This window comes from Gambusia affinis, linkage group LG06 (genome assembly GCF_019740435.1).
Source record: "Gambusia affinis linkage group LG06, SWU_Gaff_1.0, whole genome shotgun sequence".
Lineage (NCBI taxonomy): Eukaryota > Metazoa > Chordata > Actinopteri > Cyprinodontiformes > Poeciliidae > Gambusia > Gambusia affinis.
The window spans coordinates 29,155,025-29,178,834 of NC_057873.1; the positions used below are offsets into that span (position 1 = coordinate 29,155,025).

The following is a 23,810-nucleotide window of genomic DNA, read 5'->3' on the forward strand; positions in this document are numbered from 1 at the left end:
TTTCTGTATCGGAGAATCAGTTCTGTGTCAAGAATTTCCATCATATGACATACAATATTGACTTGAGATGCACCAATCCGAAATAAATTCCAGTACGATTATAATTGAGCATGTGCCCAATCCATAATGGCAGATCTATTTAATCCAATTCTATGCTTTGTGCTCTGAGCGACATCATGATTTATTATTTATTTTACATTACATTTAGACTGTGATGGACTGGTGACCTGTCCAGGGTGACCCCGCCTCTCGCCTCTTGAGATAGGCACCAGGACTCCACCAAGGGTGTGAGATAATGGATGGATGGATGGATGGATAGTTGGATGGATGGACATTATATTTAGAATTCTTAATTGCACTTTCTGAACAATTTGACAGGTTTGTTGCAGTCGATTTTAAACATGTTTGACCGAAACAAAACTGATTGTTTTTGTCAATATGTACAAAAACAGTAGCACTAAACAAATTAAAGTTTTTTTGTTTTGTTGACCAAGCTTGTGAAGCTGTTGGTGTATTTTGGTGTACTGCATTGGTGCAAAGTTAGCAAATAATTTTGTTATTCAGAACATTTTTGTCAGTTTTTGTTTTATAAAAAAAAGAAACATTTTGAGCCAATTCAGCTCTGGCTTTCTGTATCGGAGCCGTATCGGTTCCGATACACTCAGATACCTTCAGATATTGGTATTGTATCGGAAGTGAAAAAAGTGGATCAGTGCATCCCTAATATTGACCATTTACTGTGTTGCTTACTAAGGCAGGTCTATTTTATCTGCTCTCACGTCTCATCCTGCTAAAATCTGAAGCCTCTCTGTGTGATGGAGAAGGTTCCCATCCCTACCTCTGGCCTGACGACAGGAAGGGATCTTATCTGTCCCCCTGCTCCGTCTCTGCAGACGTTTCCCCCTGCAGTCCCAGCGTGACACAATGGTGCTATATTGAGAGAGCTATAAACAATTGTTTGCTTATCTGTTACTGACATCATGACACATGAGAGGGCTGGATTAGTTGGACGCGTGACGCGCTCTGACATTTGAAACCAGACAGAAAGTGGATGGGATGGATATTACCATGGCGACTCGGTGAGAACGAGCCCAATCAGTTGCTGGACGTGAGATTTTCCTGTTTGGTCTCATATGTCCAGGTTATTTAGGTATTTAGGGTTGCGTTAGTAGCTGATTTGAGACGCCGACAAGATGTAGTAACTTTTGAAACCCGTCATGATGATCTCAGTCTGTCTTTGCTTTGTTTACTCCAGGCTTTAATGTCCAACAAACTCTGTTTAGAGTCTTATCTCCAAAATTGGATGTTTTTCCTGTTGGATATCAGGGTGAGGCAGATCAGATTATTCACTGTGTAAACCTGTGGGATCTCCCTTCATCAAAGAGCAGCTTCAGTTTAAGAGCTATTTTATTCTTAGAAATAAACATTTCTGACATTCCAAAATACTTTAAATTTATGAATCAATTAAAATGGAAACAAATGTTTTTGTTTTAAGAAAAAAACTTCAGATTTTCTTATTTTAAAGGAAAGATTGTGCAGGAGGTTTGGGGTGGTATGAACTTAAATAAAAAACTACAAATAATTGCAGGGATATGAACACTTATTTGGTTTGTTGGGAACAGTGATGGTTTTAAAGTCTAGCAGCTGCTGGGAGGAAGGATCTGTGAAAATGCTGCTGTCACTGAAGGAGCAACAGCATCATGTATGGGGAAATATAGATATATGTTTCTCTAAGTCAGGAAAGCAACAATTCTAACTAATGCTAATGTTTGCACAGTGTAGATATTTTGTCATGAATAATTATTGTTTGTGGGTTTTTTTTTATTGTTTGTGTTTCCCAGTTAAATTACTTCAGGAATTTTCTAGTTGACTGATATTATACTAGACAATAACTGAGTCCTCTTGGGTAAGAAATTGTATTATGTAAGAAAAAGATCAATGATCTCATAAAAGTCCTCAAGAATAATTAGAGCAATAATGGAGCTTACCAACCTTTTGATGGAAATGACTTGGACAAAACCACATGGCGAGTGTTAAAACTATCCCTTCCTTGAGGGAGAGTTTATATACTTGCTGGTTTTTTTTCTTTTTATTATAAAATTAGGACTTTTACACCTATTGTATCGCTCTTGATTAGAACTTTAACTTTGATTAAAACATTATGGCTCTTCTTCCACCACTGGCAGCTTATCTACGAGACAGGAAGCAGGAAACAGCTAAGGGACAATAATCAAAGCTCCCTGAACCACCAGAGAGACCACAAGTTTTATCTTGTTTGTTTAATCTCTGCTCCAATAGATTAGAAAAGCAAAGTAAAACAAATGACATGTGTCTGAACGAGGTCAGAGCAGGAAAAGGTGGCTAGCTTAGCTTTTAACCTCGGTTTACTGCTTTAAAGCTAATTTAAGCTAATCAGTTTAAATTCAGCTTTTAGCTTATCATTTAGCGGAAAGTGTAATTTACAGTTAAGATAAGCAGACTCATAGCTGTATCCCTATGACATAGCTATAATAAATAAAATAATTTTGTTCTTTCTGTTGTGTTGTTTATCCATTTTGAAAATGTTAATATGTTTTTCTGTGCCAGTGTTGAATGTTCATTACAATTTAAAGTTTATTGATATTTAAGAGGGCAAATTTGCATTATGCCCTTATCATAATATAACTTGAAAATAGTCTAAAAACAATATTTTTGTTTATCACAATAACTTCTGGGGCAATTTATCATCCAGCAAATTGTGTTATCATGACAGGCTTAACAAGAATTTACTTGCAAGTTAGTTTCGTTTTACTGAAGCTGTACTTAGATATTTGCACTAGAAACCATACAAACAAAAATACTTTGTAAGATTTTGTTTTTACAGTGTGATTTCTAATATCCAGTGTCACATTGCAACACTATAAATGTGACTTTCTTGTGTTTTTCCTTGCAGGCTGTATGCTGTGTTTTGGACAGTCAGCCTTCTTCCGCTTCAACCACCCTGAGGAGGCCTTCAGGATGAAGAGCATGATCCCTCATGGAGGAGGTGTTCGCACCGGGAGCTACGCTTTGTGTCCAGGTAACACGTCTTGTGCTTAGGGTTCCCTGCAAAAGCATCTGCATCCGTTTGAATTTTTCACAAGTTGTTCCGTTATAGCCTCAAACTTCACTTACATTTTTTTTTTCTCCAAATAAAATTCAGCAATATTTGGCATGTATCCTGCTGCTTTTCTCCTTTTGTCCCTAAATAAGCCCTATTTCAACTAACTAACTAATCCTATCAAGGGACAATTTAACCTCAGTATAAATGCAGCTATCTGACAATGTCTGACATTATTTAATGTCAGACATTGTTTAATATCTGTTTGGAACATTAAACAGTGTCCCAAACAGACTTCTGTTCAGTCCATCAGATGGAAACGGTAAGAGGATGGAGGGCATAAATCAAATAATCGGCCGGTGGATACCTGGTAGCTATAACGGAGCTGCAGAGATCTCTGCTCTGAGCAGAATTTGAGGGGTATTAATACTTTAGCACAGCTCTTGCATGTCAAAGCAAAATTAACTTTCATTCCGGGCATTCAGGTTTTCTGATCATTGGACAGGTTCTTGTAGATGACCAATGCCAATATTTACAATTCAGTACAACCAGTTTCATATTCTCCATGACGACTACTTTTATTTAATGTTTTCATTTTGTCATTTTACTTCTGCTATCTTCTTCTTAACTTGGGAGGGGTGCACTGATTGCACTTTTCTGTCCGGTTACTAATCTTTCTTGCTTTTTTCTTTTGCTATAATTAGCAACATTTTTGGCCAGGAAAGTTGCTAAATTTAGTGACAAAGTAACTAAGATGGCAAACGTGGAGTGGCTATTGTTAAACGCAGACCTGGTGGGCAGGTCTGTCAGTCAGTCCTCTCTCATGGCAGAGCCAAAGAGAACAGTGGCTGATTACTAGATCTGTTTTATGTGCAAGTATCAACAAATCGCCAGCCTCCCAAAACAAAGGAATTTGGGCTGGTTTATTGTTGCACCGCTCATTTCTATGTGCATGATGGGCATTTCCTGCGAAGCTGAAGTGATCTCCCTGAACAGAAGCCATGTTTTTGTCCTGATATCTGTTGGTGGTTCCCAGGTCACACAGCCTGCCTATATGGGGTTTCTCCATTCAGATGATAACATGTGGAGACCATTTGATTGACTGCAGCGAGTCGAAGGTTTGCCAGCTGCAGCCCACACAGACCCTGCGGGTTCTTCCTGCATCTGTTTGACTGACAGCTGGCTGTAGTGTCACGTGTTTCATACTTTTACTGTCGCCACAGCCACACTGTGCTGCTCTCTGACATGCCTCAGTGGACTGTCCCTGTCTGAGGACAGTCCTGATATTTCAGAAAATGCACATATGAGCCTCATTTACTGGCTGTCCAGTACATCAGCCTACCTCTAATAACCTCCACGCCTATACAGCTCTGATTTGAGCTGGTCCTGTATGGCTGGGATTTGGTCGTACAAGCCAGTCTAAAATCAACCCAAAGGTTTGTGATTCAGAAAGTTCTGCCACTATATTTGATTTCATATAAACAGGTCTGTAACAGCTGTTTAGTAACAGCCGATAGCAATAAAGAAAAACAGCTGTATTGACTTAAAATGTTTCTTTTTTAAACGCAGACTTAAATGTACTGAACTACACATTTATTTGATAACTCAGCAGAACAGCACACTTAAATACACAAACAGCTTCACAAATCAACACAACTTTAATTTGTCCAGTAAGTGCAATTAGGAGTAGAAGAGACAATGTAAAATAAATAAAAAAGAAACTGAAACCGACAGAAACAACAGGTTGACTATGTTGGTCATACATGTAAGATGAATCTTCTTTCAAATGATTCAGAAAGAGCAATTAGGAAATCCAAATAAAATGTAAGGTAAATAATAAAGCATGCGTCACTCAGAGCACAAAGCGTAGAATTAGACTAAAAAGATCTGCCCTTATATCACTGTTGCTGATACAAAATTTTTTCAATATCAGCACTGATACAGATATTAATGTCAGATCGGTGCATCTCTAATACAAACATCTCAACAAGCTTCTTGTATTCTATGAATTCATTCTTATTTTTTGGGTGTTTATAACCTCTACTAACGCTGGACAACTGTTCTGCGCTTTATAAATAAAGTTATTATTATTATTATTATTATTATTATTATTATTATTATTATTATTATTATTATTATTATTATTGTTATTATTATTATTATTATTATTATTATTATTATTATTATTATATTGCCATCCTGTCTAAGCTGTAAATCCATCCTAATATTCTAGGGTGGTTCAAATTGCATCTAAACTTTGACTCTGGAACCTAACACTGGATTTCCAGACCCTGAAACAGTTCTTTTTACAAATCCAAGGAAAACGCAGCAGGTTCTGTTCATTGTCTAGCCGTGCAACAGGCCACGATCTGTCAGCGTTCAGTCCGTGGAACACAGTACCCTGCGAAACCCGGAGGGGGAGTCGTGCCCAGCTGGGACCCGGAGCTGCAGTTCACACCATGCATGTTTTATGAGCATCTCATTCCTCCGTGTCTCCAGGCAGAGTCTTCAGCTGCTTGCTGTGGGCTGAGTATGTGTTTGTGTTCTGAGTTTTCCTCTTGGCAGCTCAGCAACTGGAAGCATACCTTCATCTTTAGCCTCTACGGTGGAACTGTCACCGCTGTTCCACCGCTGACGCTGCCGGCCACCGGGGGTTAAGTATAGCGCGCACACAGGCACGCTGCCGGCAGCACACTTCCTGGGCCAGTAATGAAAGCCTTCCGTTGTTTAGAAACGGACCATTTATGCATTCCTGTGCTGCATCCAGATGAGGACTGCTTAAACCACTCCGGTGATAAACAGGGATTATTTGAAATGTCAAAAAGCAAAGAAATGAGCTCATATCTGTCTCAGTTCAAGAAAGAAGACAGGAAACCCCAAGTAAACCAGAGGATTATTCATTTTGACATATTTCTGTCCAAATTAAGCTTTACTGTAATATTCCACAAGTCAAGTTTCTAAATGTAATTTATAATTGGGGATAGTGAACATGTTAGATTGTCCTGGGCCGATGTGTGTGGAGTTTCTAGAGGAGAAACCAGAACACATGCTGTTGAATGTGACACTTAGCCAATCAGAAAACAAGGTGACAGAATCCAAAATACATAGACGTCCAAGTAACTGCCATGGTGGACCCGACAGTCCAGTGGACGTTGGAGACATCTTTGTATTGTTTTCCCTTTATTAGACAAAGTCCACAAACTTTCGCTGTTGCTTCTTCCCAGTCGGCCATGTTTGTTTTCTCTGAACTTATGTTTGAACTTGAGAGGTTTTGTGAGATTTCCCACCTGACATTTGAATGTTTTCGAGTGAAATCGGTTCATGTGTTGCTTCTGCCATGTGGCTTGATTCCACACAGTGTAAAACCAAATCTGTTATATTTAGGTTTTTTTTTTTACGTCATCTGTATGGTCTCTCTGGTTTTGAAAATTCTCCGTTTGTCCGAAAATTGTCATATAAATATGAAGAAACTTTCTGTTTTGCTAATTAATGTCAGATCTGGTACTTCCAACACCACCCCGCTTTCCTGGTTCAAAGGGTTTTTCTTACCTTGTTAAAAAAAAAAACAACAACAAACACTTGTAAATGTAAGAGCAGAATATAAACAGCCAAAAAATTCTTTAGAACTTAGCAAAAGACAACCTCATTCTAGCACCTGACGTTCTCTAACAACCTGAGAGACTGAATAGTGTCCATTCTATCTATAGAGGATGGTCCAGTGCTTCTGAACCAAAAAGAAATAACAAAGAAAGCACTGATACTCCTCACTGTGGCATTTAAAGCATCCAAAGAGCTTCTGTCATGGCTGACACTTATGTACTTCCAGGTCATTTCATTCAATGAGGAACTTTACTAAAACAAGACAGGCTGTTTGTGAAAAGTTCCTATGAATGGAAATGTCCTTTTTCACCAGTCCGAAAGGCTGACGGTTCAATCTGAAATGCTGTACAGGCCTTTAAGTTGAGACGGATTCTTGTTTTCCAGAGCCAGAGCAGTCCGTCACTGAGAGCTGTCTTTATTTATGAGCCTGAGTTTATTAGGGCTGTTGAACAAATTGTTTCAAGGAGAAGTGGAGTCTTCATCACATGCATAGAATCTGGAAAGTATTCAAAAAGCTTCAGTTTTTCCACATTTTGTTATCCCTAAATCCTTATTTTAAAATTAAGTAAATCCATTTGACTCTCAAAATTGTATACATAGTATCCCATAATGGTAAGGTCACACACAGAAGAGTTGCCAAAAGAAACCTGTTGTTGAAAGAAAACCAGAAGAAGTCTTGGTGTTTGAATGTGGTTGAAGGTTCCCTGGTTAGATGACCAGATATTTGGCATTTGTAAAACATCATGTACACTCCACATGTCCCATAACACATCACCCTGCCATAAAACATGGAGGTGGCAGCATCATGCTTTCACAATGTTTTTCTTACTAACAGCAAAAAAGATTTCATGTGCTATCAGCTTACTCTTAAGCTGGGTGTTGTTGATGTGATTGATTAAGCTAAATCCTGGAAGAAAACCAGTTTAGATGCGTAAAGCACTTGAGACTGTGGTGGAGATTCACCGTCCCTAAAACCTAAACTTACAGCTAGAGGCACTATAGGATGATTTGGGTCAACGTCCAGACATAAATTCAACATAGAATCTCTGACAAAACTAGAAAATTGCAGTTCAACCCACCTACCCATCCAGTCTGACTGAGCTTGAGCTATTTTATAAAGCAAAAAAGTGTGTACTTTCTAGGACTATAGCAGAATGCAGTTCTAGAGAGTAATAACTCCGAGGGTCCAAAAGCAAATGTATATTTTTTTCAGATTTTTATACAACAAAAAAAGATAAAAACTTTCCAATTCACAAATATTCACTACTTTATGTTGGTCAATCCCAACAGAATACATTGAAATTTGGGACGGTAACCTGGCAAAGTGTGATAAATTATGAATTCATATCTTTACAAGACACTGGATTCACTCTGTGTGTTGTGTGTCCAGGTGAACAGTCAGGTCTCTACTTTCCATCCTCCACATGTTCCAGTATTTCTCCCAGGGTGTACTGAGCCTACATGTTATTTCTTTGAGACAGGTTCATACAAAAATGTTCTGTCCCTGACATATCAGCAACTTGACTCTTGTCTGGTTTCATATCTAGAAAAGGTGCTAAAGCTGTGATTTTAGTCAGTCAAAAATATTTCCTGCTTTCAGTGTGTCTCTTACAGACCAGCAGATAGCTTTGTGCACTGAAAGAGGCCTGTGGCTGGGATTACAGGCTCTTTTTTCACAGACTATTTATAATCTTCCAGCTCAAGTCAGTTTTTTTCCTCTTTGATTCTTACCCCCAAACCCAGCTATTGGCCCAGTATGTGTGCTTCTCTTGCTTTCTCTTCAGATGCTGTTTGAAGGTCAGTCCCTGTGTAGGATAGACTAATTAATACAGTTTACAATATGAACAAGTGTAGTGGATAAAACTGACACCTAACATTGAAACTTTAATGTACTGGGTGGTTATGGGGAGAGAGCTGAGTCAAAAGATGAAGCTCTCGATTAATCAGTCGATCTACGTACCGACCTTTCTATGGTCACCAACTCTGGGTAGTGACTGGAAGTATGAGATGATGGATGCAAGCGGTTGAAATGAGTTTCCTTGGCAGAGTGTTTGGGCTGTCCCTTACAGGTAGAGTGAAACACTCAATCAGTTGAGCATCTGTTTAGCATGCGTCCCTAGTGAGGTGTTCAGGGGACATCCCATCATGAGGAGGTGCGTTTCCACATGTCCGTCCAGACGAATCTGTGTCACTCCAGATTTATCGCCAATTTTCAATACACTTACAATAAATTTATAAGTACGTCCTCAAACCACTTTTATTTGAAACATACACCTGTATCAGATTGTAAGAAGTTACTCTTAAAGCTTTTGTCAAAAGAGACACTGAAATCATCATCTGTGATGATTTCAGTGTAGCGTGTAAATTGATGATGAAATCAATTTACACGCTACACGCTGGTGTTTTACTGCAATAAAAGGGCCCTTCTATTTTAGGGTGGTGTGCCTTGTTGGAGAGGAGTCTATGCAAAACTTTGCCATTATAAGTGATGAGCATTTAGTTACTTGACATGTTAAATATGATGACACTATAAATTGCTTTAGCCAGATGATATGAAGTGTCTTCATATCATCTGTTTAGGATAATGGATGGATTAGGGCTTCATGAGAAAACAATATCAATTCGGTTTACCCACATTTTCCTGACGTTTTTTGTTCCTAAATCACAGTGACCACCTCACTTTCTCTAAGCATCAGCATCTGAAAATGTACCTCCAGCCTGAGGATCAGTGACAGTCTAACAGGCCTTCACAACCTCCACTGATAGCACATGAAACCTTATTTGCTGACAAATTATTGCAGGCAAGTAGTCCTTTCCATCTGCAGTATTCCACACATTAGATATTTTGATAATGAATGTGATTCCATCTATTATTTATTTAATATATCAGTTAAATTTTTTTATGATGGTGCTAATAGGGATTTTATTAATAAAAACAATTTCTAAATGTGGAGTTTTCTTTGCTCATTGAGAAATTTATATAGTTTTAAGGTCGGATTTTCCTAAATTTCTAGAGTGAGAGGCCATAGTAGGAAATCCTTTTTTCCCCAGTGTTTTGGGAAGCAAACTAAGCTTTTTGTGGCTTTTTTTTTTTTTTTTTGGAAAGCCAAAATAGAATAAAACTCTTTTGATCCAAAAGGAAATGATCGCAATGATATCTCAGTTCACAAATACTAATTTCTTCTAAAAATCTGATTTTTGTTCTTTTCAGACTATTTCTCTTCACTTGACACACTGGAGTAAAAATTTACAATAAAGAGCCCCAGCTCGTCCCTTGTTGCTTATGGATATAGAAAGTATTAGTGTCAGTTTCAGCACATGTAGTATTTTTATTGCTCTTCTGCTCTGCTTCATAAGAAAAACTGTCAAAATTTCGTAATGTAATATTGTTACATTACTAACATCGTTAAGTAACATTCATCAGGCATAACTGTCTGTCGTGAGTCTGTAAATTGGCAGCTGTTGAGTTACACAGCACGTGAAGTATAACACCACGTTTTCAAAATAAAAGTCCGACTTCGACGTTTGCTTGTTAATGACAGCTGACCGGCATCAGCTTTGTGCTTATATTATATATCCATCTTCCGTTGCCACTGTCATGTTGACACGGGGAAACATGTCAACATTGTATTGAAGTTTAAGACGGCAGCCTTTATTTTGATGGTTTAAAACGGAAAGTTGGTCATATTTCAGCTAGCCTGTCAGCACTCGGCGGCTGTGCTCGGTAACCCAAGCTTTGCTTGAAATATCACCTCGGCGGTGAAGCTCTGGCTCTCTGTAAGTCTGCATGGAACCTGGCGCGGCGGGGCTCTGTCACTACCACTCCGGTACCGGCGTGTCCGCGGGATGTGGGCCCACCCGGTGTGTCACGTAGCAGGTGAAGCGCTCTGAACCCCGGCTGGCAGTTTCTACCCCTTCATGTGAGTAAGTGTATGGCCAAAACGCCTGAGATTTGAGCGACACCGGTCATACGAATCCGTCTCAGACCGAACTCCATTAAGAACTAGTCGGTTTAATATTTCGTGCTGGTTCTGGACGGTATATCAGTCCTAGCACTGAATATAATAGTTGCATCGTTACATGGGAACGATCCTGTGTGTTCTGCTTAAATCTCAATAGGAAACGTCTGGGATTCATTGCATTCATCCTTTATTTCCAATGACCCGCAGATGGACCTGATGTGGATTTTGTTGATGTTAAATAGCTTGTTTTTTAAGAGAAGTTTGGCGTGTTGCACTGTAATCAATTATCCGTACCCCATGACATCATTGGTCGGGTTTTTCTTGTTGCTTTAATTTATTGTCACCCCACCCCCTTTCCATCCTTCTTCCTCCTCTTCCTCCTCCTTGTGCGCTGCACACAAGCATCGCGTCGGTTTGTTGTCTGTAATAAACGACATGACAGTGACATTCAAACGGGCCCTGGTGGATCCAACGAACCGCCGCGGCAGCCAGATGACTGGAATACAGTGAGGTGGCACTGAAGTGTGCTCTGATCCAGCCGTGTACCCAGAGAGCAGGGCTCAGCTGAGCAAGCTCAACTAATGCATTATTTCTCAAGCTTCTATATTTTACAACAGTTTTGGTCATGGGACACGTCTGTGACATCATCAGCATCAAGACACAAAAACAGACCTCAGTGCATTTTTCTGCTGTGTCTTTTAATTGTGTTTATGTCCGTACACGCACACACACGCACACACACACAAACAGATACATTCACATTTATGTTTTCAGAAGTTTAATCTGAAACAGTGACAATGTTCTTCAAAAGCTGAAATAGAGAGCTAAATTTCTGCCTTTCAATTTATACTGAATCCATTAAAACCTGTGGGGTTTTTTTAGATCTTGCCACAAAGTGCTTTGACTCCCTTTTTCAGCAAGAAGGTCCATTTTGTAATACCTGGTTTTAAAATTAAAAACAGCAAAAAAAAAAAAAAAAAAATTGTCTTTGTCACATGGTGTGGGATGAACCATCTGCAGCTCAATGTTCAGGAAAGTTACAGTTGCATTCTGAAATATGTTAATGATTTCCATCTTTTGATGGGATAAGTAAGCCTGATTTTATGAAGAAGATGAGCAGATGAGTGGTGTTACCTGAAACTATTTTTAATCAGTTATTTGGCTGGGTAAATCAAACATGACTTTGCTGGACTAAAACTTTGGCAATAAGCTCTGACTCACGCAGTTAATTGGAATAGAAAAAAACACAACAATTAATGTTGTGTGGAGTTTTACGTCATCCTCAGAAAGCAGACCATGGCAGCCTCTCATAGGAACATACCAACTATGACTGTTTGGTCATTTTTAGTTCAGCTCTTTTACTTTGCGCATGTTTTTAGATCAGGTAGCAGGGGAAAAACGGAAACCGCTAAATGGTACCTGTGTTTTTTGTTTCTACAAAGCAAAAACTGACAAAGTGAAAGCCCTTTATAAGTAATATTTCTGTGTACTTAGACAGAGGTTGTTTGATATAATTTCTTTGATTACCTCCATTTATCTGCTGAATATGACATCTGTATTTTCATTTGGTTTGTGTCAGAATTAGGGCTGCACTATGTTAAAAAATGTTGGAATGACAATATAAGTTGTAACTTATGCCCATTTTTGTTTTTCCTCACTTTATAGTCTGTGCCTCCATCTCTGTGACCTTTAGCATTTTGGTCAAGGCCATTTGTGTCCGGCCTCTGCTGCTGCGAGACTCGCTCCAACTGGCTAGATATTACTTTGGCAGGAAAAATGCAAGTTCATAACACTTGGAATACACAGTACTAGCCAAAAATTACTTCACTCCTAACAGTCCTTTGCCATCTGAATATTGAACACTCTGATATTGCTGTGACAATATATTCAGCAATTGTTGTGCAACTTTTGTCAAAATAATCAGCCCTCAATTTGAAGTAATTTATTTTAGATCTGATAATTGACTGATAATTGTCATAGCTAACATTTTCAACTGTAGTGAAAAAAATGTTTCATGATTTTAGCAGCAGTATATATAATCAACCCTTTTTACTTTTAGACAATGCAGTCAGATCATGTTACACATTTTTATGTTGCATGTCACATAATTACCACGAAACTTTTTAAATTTAACTCAAAAACATGTGAAAACCATCCACTTCTCAAATGGCTCCCAGGTGATTGAAAATGTCTGATAAATGAGAGACAGGTTAAAAAAAAAACAACAACAAAAAAAAAAAACCTGAACTCCAGAATGCCAGGTGAACTCTAGAATGACTAATCAGTGACTGCCCTGGTGATTGGATGGAGCAGTTACCCTCATGTTGCCTTTTAAAATGAGAACAAGTGCATTTGAGCAGATTTCATTTAACATTGATCTGCTGCTCCGGGTCATGCTGCTGGGTCTCCCACGGGGGCCGTGTGTTTTTGTTGTAATAATCCTCCATGCTGACGTTACAGAGTTAAGATTAGATTAGCTGGTCTGTATGCTGTGTTGCTTGTGTTTGCCTCTGACACCTGTCCAGTGTCACAGACCTGTTTTCTGCTTATGTCTCCATATGTGTCCTTCTTCGTTTATCCACCATTTTATTTTTTTAACTTTTGGTTTAAATGTATTTTGTGATCTAACTGTCCCAATAACAAATTTTGCTGGATGATAACATCTCCCAATAATTATTGCAATCAATGATAATACTGCTGTTTTGATACCATTTTCAAGTAATCTAGTGCTAATTACATAATCCATAATCCATAAAACTTCAATTTTGTAAAGAACCTGCAGCACTGAAACTGGAAGAAGAAATTTTAAATATCCAAAATAAAACACAACACAAACAATAAGTAAAATGGAAATAAAAACCACACACAGACCATGAATAAAATAGATTATGAAGCCTCTGTAAATTAAAATTACCCTTAAAAATATATTAATTATCAGAATGGAAATGATAAATCTCATTTTATTATGCTATTAATTTCTTATTGCGACAGGCTCAGGTCTTCGTTTTTTGATACACTTATTACACATGCACCACCATGAACAGAACATTAATTAAGGTCTTCTCTTCCTTTCCTGTGTCTTCTCTCCCAATCAGACACTGAGAGTTTGGTCAATGGGAATCACCAGGCCAGTTCCTCCCAGTCTCCTTCAGGTCCTGGAGAGAGAGTCCAGTCTGAGCACAGCGCCATCGTCAGCTCCATTGAGAAGGACCTCCAGGAGATCATGGATTCCCTAGTCATGGATGACCTTGAGCCCTCCTCCTCTGATGCAAAAAAGCCCCCCGGGGGGCAGTCCATGCACCACTCCCCATTGTCGCCTATGGTCAATGGAGGGGGGAGGTATTTGTTGTCCCCTCCCACCAGCCCAGGTGCTATGTCTGTGGGGTCCAGCTATGAGAATGCCTCCCCTCCCTTCTCGCCCCTTTCGTCCCCCTCGCCTGCCAGCAGTGGGAGCTTCACCAGCCCATCGCCTGGCGGAGGACACCAGGACCAGAGTTCTTCTCTGCCACCTGTGCCTATACGGTCTTCTAGCTACAACTTCAGCTCCCAGCCTCCGCCCGTCCCCTTGCCTAGGACCATACTGCCTAATTTTAGCAGCACCGGGGTGGGCCAGAAGGTCCAGGAAAGCCCCAGGCTACAGAGGAAAGTGTTGACAGAGACCCCTCCGAGTCCCAAGCCCAACCGCCGGGGACTCGGCCAGGACGGCTCAGAGAGCCCTCGACAGACGCCTCTTGTTTCGTCTAGCGAGTCTCTCAGCGGTAAAAACATTGTGCCAAGCAGCCCCAGAGTCACCCCCAAATTTCCAACCTGTTCATCGCCGTCTCCATCGCCTTCACCATCTAGTCCCAGGACCAAGACTGCCACAGTGCTCCAGGAAAGGCCGGCCAGTCCCTTCAGAGAGCATACCATCTTAGCTGATGGCTCCCAGAACTCTAGCTCCTCCAGGCAGCTTTCACAGCCCAGTAAAGCTTTCCAGCCCCCCCTGGATCCCATCGTTCACGTCATCCAAGGATCTCCTCTCCCTCAGCATCCACGGTCGCTGCAGCCCCCTGAAAGCCCCAGGTTGGCCCGAAGGAACTTGGAATTGAATGGTGGCAGCGCAGGGAGCAGCAGTATGAGAGAGCTGCCACCTCTGAGTCCTTCATTGGCCCGGAGGGGGGTTCCGGTTCTTCCAGGGGCTCTGCCTGGAACAATCTCCACGTCAAGGACTCCAGAGAACCCCTCATGTCTGAGCAGGCTGGTCCCAGAGAGTCCCAGGCTGCGGCGCAAAACCGGATCCGCATCAGAGGAGCCGTCTTGCAGCAGAGGGATCCGAGCTCGCAGTCCGTCCCCCACCTCCATGTTGATGGAGGGTAGCAGCGGAGTAGGGATACGTAAGGCAAGCTTTGGAAACTCTTTGTCACCCGCTTTCAGTCTGGGCTCCCTACCTGGCTCATCCCCTGCAGCCAGCCCCAGGACCCAGAGGAAGATGTCCTTGGGGAGACCCCACCCAGGAATGCGAGAGAGGAAGAACAGCATCACAGAGATCAGCGACAACGAAGACGAGCTGCTAGAGTACCACCGCCGACAGAGAGAAGAGCGGCTCAGGGAGCAGGAGATGGAGAGGCTGGTGAGTTTCAATTCCACATCAACAAGTTGCTGTTGATCAGTGTTTACTGTAAAATGAGCGTAGTGACATGAGAGTGTCTGTGGAAAATCCTCCAGTTTTCCAACATGTTATTTGAACTAGACTCTGAACATCAGATGATTCAGGCACATTCTGCTACTGGTGTTTGCACTTTTGTGTCTTTGTGAAATATTGTTGCTTTTGTTCTCCTTGCTGACTCTAGATGGTATGTTGAAGAATTGAACTAGCCTTCCTGGTGATAGGAAAATGCCATAGTGAAGCATGTCACTAATCATTAATACAGCAGAGCCTGGTACTCTCTAGGAAATGGGATGACAGCCAAATATGAATACTTGAGATATTCTTGAAGTAATGCTTGGTGTTTCAACCATTAAAATAGGCAGTTCTAAGATATTATAATAATATATAATACTGCCTATTTTAATAGTTGAAATACCAACTGTCCCTTAATATTCATTAACACAGACTGTGGAAATCGTCTTTGTGGAAATAAATCATCAAAGCCAAGGAAAATAAATCTTCCTGGTGGTTTGGCTGCTTTGGGTAAATATAACTAGCGAGTGTAGCACTAGCTTGTGGTCTTTTGCTAAAGACAAAAGAGAATATGTTATGTATTTCAGGCAAAACACATAAAATATGTGCAATCCATGCTCATATAAAGTACATAGAAGAATTACAAATACCTGGCAGAGTCTTAAAGAGACATTACATTGTTTAGTTAATCCAATAAAATTTGTGTTATTTCTCTGTTGAACATGTGAGATTTTGTTCCTTCATGTTGTTATTAATGTCTTATATTTCCAAGTATTTACACGGTTTCCAAAATTACGTTGATTATTATGGTTCTTTTATGTAGTTTCAGTGATTTTGTCTTTTAGGGCAGCAAATATTTCCTGAAAAGATCTGAGCTGATTTATCACTTGTTTTGCCATAGAATTTCCCTTTAACCTCTCAGTACCTGAAGATGATCTGAAACTTCTTGCAGGTTCTTGTTTACGCTCTAATCTCAGCCATAATGAGCGCCGTGTCTCTGTTTGTGAAAGGAGGAGTGACCCAGCCCCATAAACCATGTCAGTGAGCTGTCTGTGACTTGGCTGCTGTCTGTCTAAGCTGCTGCTGACACAGTGTTGTGGAGTCCTTAGCAACCGCAGTGTTTTTGTCTCCTGAACCGGAGCGAGCCCGAGGGGTCGAGATGAGAATCGATCCTGAACTTGTCTGAAGCGACGCACACAGAAGTCCTTTTCAGACAGGTTTTCTATGTGTTGCTGCCTGTCTGTAATTGGAGGGTAGCAGAGACAGTTGAGCTGCTCGGAGCCTGGGTCTGAGCCGGGTCGAGATCCGGTGCTTCCTCTGGAGACGTGGCAGTGTGCTGACAGGACAGGACAGGACTCTCACACTCTGACCACGTTTAACTCTTTTAACGTCTCATCTCATTTAGCTTTGACTTTCCTCCTGGCTGAAGAACCCTAAAGAGAAAATAGTCCAAAGTGTATTTGTGTCTTTGATTATCTGAGTGTGATAATAAAGGTTTGGGTTGGATATACACTGCTTTATAATCTGCCTTTGATGAAGACAGGGATTTGAGTACTGGTGCGTTCTTTTTTTAAAATGACAATTCTCCTGCTTATTCTGAAAGTCTGCCTTCGGAAAGTCATCACAACATGGCTCCACTATTAACCGTTTCACAACGTTTTCACCAGCATTTCACTGCAAGCAGCTCCTACCATGAACTCAGCAGTTCCACCAGGTATTTGCTAATTGCTTCTGGCTAGTCTGAAGGAGCTAGCGGAGCCTCAGGGGAAGGCTCCTTTATGAGGTGAGTGATCTGAAGCTTCCTCCTCAGAACCTGCAGCTCTGAGGAGGAGCTGCGTCTCGAAGGCAGAGCTATGTCCTCCTAGGCCTCTTTAACAGGAAAAAAATTATCAGCCAAAATCAGAATTGGCAGGTCAGGCATTTTATAGATCAGTGATCGTCCAGAAAACTGCAATCGGTGCACCCCTACAGAAATAATATTTTAATATCCAGTGCTGCAAGTGTCTCTCTTTGAAGATTTTGAAAAAGTTAAAATGATACAGAAAAGAAGTTGGTATGGATTTTTTCCTCATCATTGTTAGTATTTTAGTTGTCATGGTGACACGTTATAGAGTTAATAGAGGAGTCATGCTGTGATGATTTCTTGAAGGTGGAGTTTCAGAAAGAGCTGGAGTAAAAGAGACAGAAGCCCAATTTCAATGTGCTAAACGATCCATTATCTTTACACCCTTATCCCCAGTGGAGTATTGAGGGGTGCTGGTGCCTATCATCAGCGGGCGAGAGGCCGGGTCACCCTGGACAGGTCGCCAGTCCATCGCAGGACATCACAGAGACAGACAGGACATGATGTTATTTATTCAGAATGTGACTACCGACATCTCAATTAACTAATATGTCTAATCATACACTAATTTCAGATATGTAATGTGTGGTGAAGCTGATTTTATGTTAAAACAGCCTGCCGTAGCCAGGCAGGCTCACTCAGCCCTCGTCGTCTGGGGCAAAGTCAGTCATCGCTCACATCCACTTTGGATGACATCATCCGTCCTGCGAGGTCATCGAAAGGGAACTTTTCAGTTATTGCCTCAGACCAATAATGGGTGAGGATGGGGGAAGTGGAGTGGAGGAGGGGGTTAAAGTGGATGAAGCTGTTAGGATGAAAAGTTGGACCCAGAATAGCAAAGGACAGAGATAGTGCTTTGTCATTTACTATTTTGAGCTGAGCTAGCTGCAGAGTGAGTTATGATGCTTTTGTGAAGTGATGTGGTGGAGGGGGAAGGGGGCTCCTCTGCGAGGGGCCCTACAGAGAAAACTGTTGCTGCAATGCATTGTGGTTAATGGAGGAGGATGTCCAGCTGGTCTCTCTGCTCTCGGGTTTGTTGTCCTCTCTTGTAGCTTTTATTTTGACAGGATGACAGAAATGTTGATGAGTTTCCTGCATGGTTGGCATCTTTGTGACCCTCCTGCAGGATCGGCCAACTAAATATACATCCGAGCTTTTTAAATGGAGCCCAGCAAACGTATTCCAGCATCACCAGGAGGACTAAATATATCCACCTGCTGAGCTTCACACAACCTGCAGCTTCATCTGCAGCAGGATTATTAGTCTTTTGTCTCCTTCAGATAGTTTTCTATCACAAAAATCTTATTTTGTGATAGAAAATATTATTTTCACAATAATAATGAATTATTGTTGAACAACTGAGTGTGGTGTTATATTCCAACTTTTGCTGTCGCCATTTTACAGACCAGCGTAATTTACCTACAGCTGACTTGGACGACCTTTGTGTGTGTGTGTGTGTGTGTGTGTGTGTGGGTGTGCGTGGGCGTGTGCGTGTGTGTGTGTGTGTGTGTGTGTGTGTGTGTGTGTGTGGTGGTGGTGGGGGATCTACATGAAAAGCTAATAAAACATTCATAAACATGAACACAAAGGGTATTATATCTATCATTTCAATATGTCTTAATTTTATAAATGCACAATATAGTTCCAGGTAGTCATAGTTTTTCCTCATTAATTATGGTTTTTAATGCAAATGTTTTCTCGGTTTCAGTTTTTTAGTTAACTATAAAAATGATTTCATTAGTTTTAGTTAACTATCGTATCCTTGGTCTGCGGCTCGGCAGCACCACAGGAGCCAGCCTCAGGCCTGCACGTCTTTGTTTGGTGGCAGGAAAAAGGACAAAGCAAATCATCTGATCTGAAATAAACCAGTGAAAAACAAACGAGGAGAGACGTTCTTTGACACACTAGACTGCCGGCTGCGTGGCTCCTTATCTGGGGCAGCAATAAATCTGTTTGTGGTCCAAAGTAAAGCTGCAGTAATCCGTTTTTGAGACAGATCCAACAAATATGCCACATGCGTTCATCCCCATCACACAACAAAAGCCAAATTAAGATGAGAACTGTCCCCCTTTTGGCTTCTCTGCAAACTTTATTTACTGCTTTCAGGAGATTTACCAGACGAGGTGGAAACTTTCCTCTGCCTGTTGTGTTCTGATCTCTCCACTAGAGGGGGTTATTGTCTTTCTGCAGCATCATTTAGCTTTTCATATATTTTTATTTTGGTTTTTTCTCTTAGTGCATGTGATTTAGGGAACAGAGCGTTCTTAAACACACAGGATTACAAATATGACAAAATGTGGGCAAAATAAAAAAATAAAACTCTAACCCTGATGGGTAGAAATGTTGATCAGAACTAGATCATATTTTCCCTCGATTCTCAGGCCCAATACTGTTCATTAAATGCATCAAAACTAAGATTCATGAATGGGGACAATCTTCTAATGTCTCTATCTTCTGCAGGCTTCAAAGCTGCAGATGCAATCAAACTACACCACAGTTTGTTTATAACTTTAGAATTTAAAAAATTAATAAAGTCTGACTGAAAATCTATTGTTGAGAATAAAGAAAAGTGATTTCTTACAGTCTTTAGAAGTAAGATTGCTCCTTCCTAGCACAACAAGTTGGGAAAACTCTTATTTTTATTTTCCAGATGCAATATTTGGTACATGAATTATTTTGCCAAGCCATTTATTTATTTCTATCTTTAAGTTATGTAAGATCTGTCCTCCATGATAGATGGATATTGGATGAGATAAGCGCTACTTTGCTTCATTAAATACTCGTACAGTGACGGGGATTTCATGAAGAGATTCTGTGCTAGTTTTAGATTTTTGTTTTGGCTCAGTTCTGTTTATGACTTTGTTCGTGTAGTTTGAATGTTTTGCGCTCTTGTGCTCTACTACTAATAGTAAATTTGCTAAAGTGTAGCATGTATCATGATTGAAAGTGCTAATCCCCTCCTGCTGGCTCTGATTGGTTGATTCTGCAGACAGCAGTAGGACAGCAGGGAGGAGGCGAAGGATTCCAGCTTCAACGTTGATTTCTCAGGGAAACCCTTAAAAGCAGTAGCTCTGCCTCAGACCTTTACATAGTAATCAATGAGCAGTAAAATGTGTTATTTAGAAAACAGTCTTGTGTTCTAATGAGCTGCTGAGTTCCCATGGCTGCAGTAACCTTGCGGGGCACCCTGCAGCAGAAACATCTTATTTTCCTCCCGTTGGCCTCTGCAACACAACAACGGTGTTGCTGCTTTACAGAAGCCGACCGGTGGACCACATCTTCTGGTTAATTAGTCAACTGACGGAGAGCCAGAGAGCAACAGCTGGGTGAATAATTCTCCCAGTGGCCATGTTCTTTCAGTGTTTCAGTGTAATGTGGAGGTGGCTCTGAAGCCTAAACCTTCACTTCCCTTCCTGCTGACGGTGACACCCTGAAACACTCTGACTTGTAAAGCTTAATTGTCGTTATCTCCCTCCGCTTGATGTCTAAAGCTCCATAAAACACTTCAAAAGCCTCGCACTTTTTTGTTCTATTATTTAACGGCTAAGAAGAAGAATAATTGCACAAAGTTGAGCTTTGAGACGGTACGTGGCAAACGTTGCACACTTCAAAGCTTTTTTTTTTATGGCTGATATCTGCCGATGGTGATGGATTAGTGTGAACAGCTGAAAGCATGGCAGCGTCTCTTGAAGTTATCGGCCTATTTCAAGCACGGGGGGAGCTCGGACGAACAGTATAAAGTTCTGCTTGGTATATAAAGTTAGTCCCTTTGCTTTTCTTAGAGCAAAGCAGCAGGCCGCCTCCCACAGGAGGACGTCTCTATATGCTGATCCATCCCCACCTCTCTGCTGAAGCTGAGCGACCCAGGTGGTTCTGAGGCCGTTCACCAGGAGAGCAGCAGCCACAAACGGAGCGCCGCCGCTGTAATGGAGCGGTTTTACACATCGGGCGGCAGCGGGATGGTGCCGGCCACGGGGCCAGCTCTGACCGGGACGCAGCCCCTGCTGTGTCTGCTGGCTCTGACTAAACAGAAGCCTGTCTTTTTAAGCAGCGTTGCAGCGCTCATGAAGGTAACCGATGCCACCACCGACTATATTTAACTGAAGCTCTCTGAAGTGTTTCTATATGTGCTGGGGATTTGGGTCGGCCTGCTTTCTGCATGTGATGCCGAGGGGTTCAGTCATTAACAAGAGAACCTTTCACTCCCACCAACCGCTTCAGGTTGGAGATTAAACCACTTCAGCTCCAGAGCCACTGGCACTGGAGAACATGCACTATGTTTTTGTTCTCACATTTGGAAAGAAATGTGATCGGTAAGTATTTCTGTTTCAATCTGAAAAAAAGTCCCGCTTGACCACAGGAGGCTTGTTGCACAATTCCTTCTGCTTTCGATGGAAAAATTAAGATCTTTTTCAAATATTAGAAAGCAGGAAATACAGACAGCAAATCAATGACATGAAACATTTTCACTGTTTTTAATTTCGTTCAGTTTGTTTATAAAGTGTTTGTTCACAAGTCATTTAAAAAAATGTATTTCAATCTTATCTTACATCATAACCTGTATGAGATTCTTCTGGTATTTTTACCATGAGTCAAAGTAGCCTAATGTTTCTGTATTAACACACAGAAAAGGACATACGGTGGATTCCCGCCCAGTCACGACTTTTTCTGTGGATTGTGACAACAAATCATTTGCAGAAAATCCACCTATTTGAGGACTATTATTTTTTATATACCTATATGTAAAAGAAAATGAATAATAAGCTGAAATACTGAGACACATGACATACGTTTGGCAGCCAATCCAGGACGGTTATTTATTTTTCTGATGCCAACATGTTACAAAGGGATGGCAGACATGTTTTTTTGTTTTTCTTTTTTACCTGCTCAAGAATGAACTGAACAACCAATATTTTTGATGAAACAACCAAAGTGGTTTCTAGTACAGTCATCCTGAGGGCCACAAACACCCACCAAGGCCTCACTTTTGGACACTCATATCTTATTGTTTGTAGAGAAGCTTTTTTTGTGCTCATCTCAGTCTGAACAAGCTTCCAACAGGAAGTAAATTATAGGAACAGATGGATGGATGTGAAGGTGCTGTACCAATCAGCAATGGTGGACACCTCTAACTAAAACGTTAGCTGCACTTAGAGCATTAGCGCAACATGCTACAACCAGGTATTTAATGGAAGCTAATGCTAAAGCACCAAAGCACTAACTTCAATTCTAGTCACATCTGCTGTTGAAAGACTACATCTTCAAACACCACTTGAATTTTGACATAATTTACTTGTTCTATGATATTATGATTATTATGATCGTTTCTGTTTTTATTTTATTTTATTCCTGTGTGTTTCCTGTTTGAAATAGTTCTTAGCAAAAAAAGAGGGAATGTGAGGTGAAAAAACGAACTGCTGCTTCTGATTAGGAATGTCTAATTACTTCAAGAATTATTAACAGTTGATAACCAAAATCTCAACACGGATGTCGAACTCGGTCCACTGAAAGTTTATAAAATAGCTAGTTAATAACCAGATCAGTGGTTTAGAATGTATCTGGGAAACCTTAAAAAGCTAGCTCAGCTATTATCGGGTTACAGCTGAGCTAATCTGGAGTCGTGCCCACCACTGCTAGCTGTTGTGGTTTTATTTTGCAGAGATGCTGTCGATTGTTGCGCAAATTTCTTGTCCAAAGCAAATAGTTTACCATTCAGCTGATGCAACTGTTGCAGAATGAGTGTTTTAAATACCTGAAAGAGTCCTGTGTGTTATCCCTAAAAGTCTCTAGAGACTTGAATATCAAGCCTTTCGTCTCTCTTTAATCTTCGTTTCTCTCGTCTTTATCCTGGAATTGTTTGAAATAACTGGAACCTGGTCTTCAACCGCCTGCCAGTCTGGGCTTCTGCCATAGGCCAGAAATTGGCGGGTTCAACTCTGGTTGACCTCCATGGGGTCAAAAACTCTGTATGTCATTTAAAATCAGTGCCAGCCTCATGGAAAACCAGCAGCTTGTTATCTGTGGGGGGTTGGTGGCCACCGGAGAGGGTTGCTAGTCCCATTCCTGTGCCGTTTTGATCCTTGTGCGCTCTGCAGGGACACAGAGGAACAAAAGCAGCCGCAGATAATAAAACAGTGCTGTCTCTTTGTGCTCGCTTCTCCTCTGGGACCAGAACAAGCACAGCCCTCCAAGGATCCCAGTTTGATGTTGAATGGGGTTTATTTTGCAGACTGTGAAGGTGGCGGGGGAATGTGAATTTTCCAATTCCCCCCTCCAAGGTTTATGTAGTGAATAAAGCTTTGTTGAACTTCCCCAGTTTGCTGTCGAAATACTGCGCTCCGGAGTCTTCTGTTTACGCCTGTGACGTAGGTGAGCGCAGCAGCAGGGAGTGAGCACTCTGATCAAAGCCCCACCAATTGGAGTGGAAGGGGGAGAGGGAAAGGGAAGCCCCCAGGATGCTTGAGGAAGAGGAAGAAACCTTAAAATGAGAGAACAGGAGACACCAACTCTCAGAGGAGGGAAAGAGAATGGAGGTTGGCTGCTGAAAGGATAAAAATAAGAGATATGAGGAGTTTGTTTGACAGCTGTCATACAGAATGAAGGAGATAATTACCAGCTTTAAAGGAAAACACTTGTGTATTGTTGAAGTTAATTTATATAAGGAGA

At 41.0% G+C, this 23,810-nt stretch overlaps 1 protein-coding gene across 11 annotated transcripts in view; it reads left to right on the forward strand.

Annotated features, from left to right (window-relative positions):
• Positions 1-23,810, forward strand: part of phldb1b (pleckstrin homology-like domain, family B, member 1b) — a 100,032-nt gene that overhangs the window by 38,240 nt on the left and 37,982 nt on the right. For all 11 annotated transcript variants that reach the window (XM_044119357.1, XM_044119358.1, XM_044119359.1 and 8 more), the window contains 2 exons: positions 2,933-3,058; positions 13,737-15,250. In XM_044119357.1, coding sequence (XP_043975292.1) covers positions 2,933-3,058; positions 13,737-15,250 — 1,640 coding nt within the window. The remainder of the gene's footprint in view (positions 1-2,932; positions 3,059-13,736; positions 15,251-23,810) is intronic.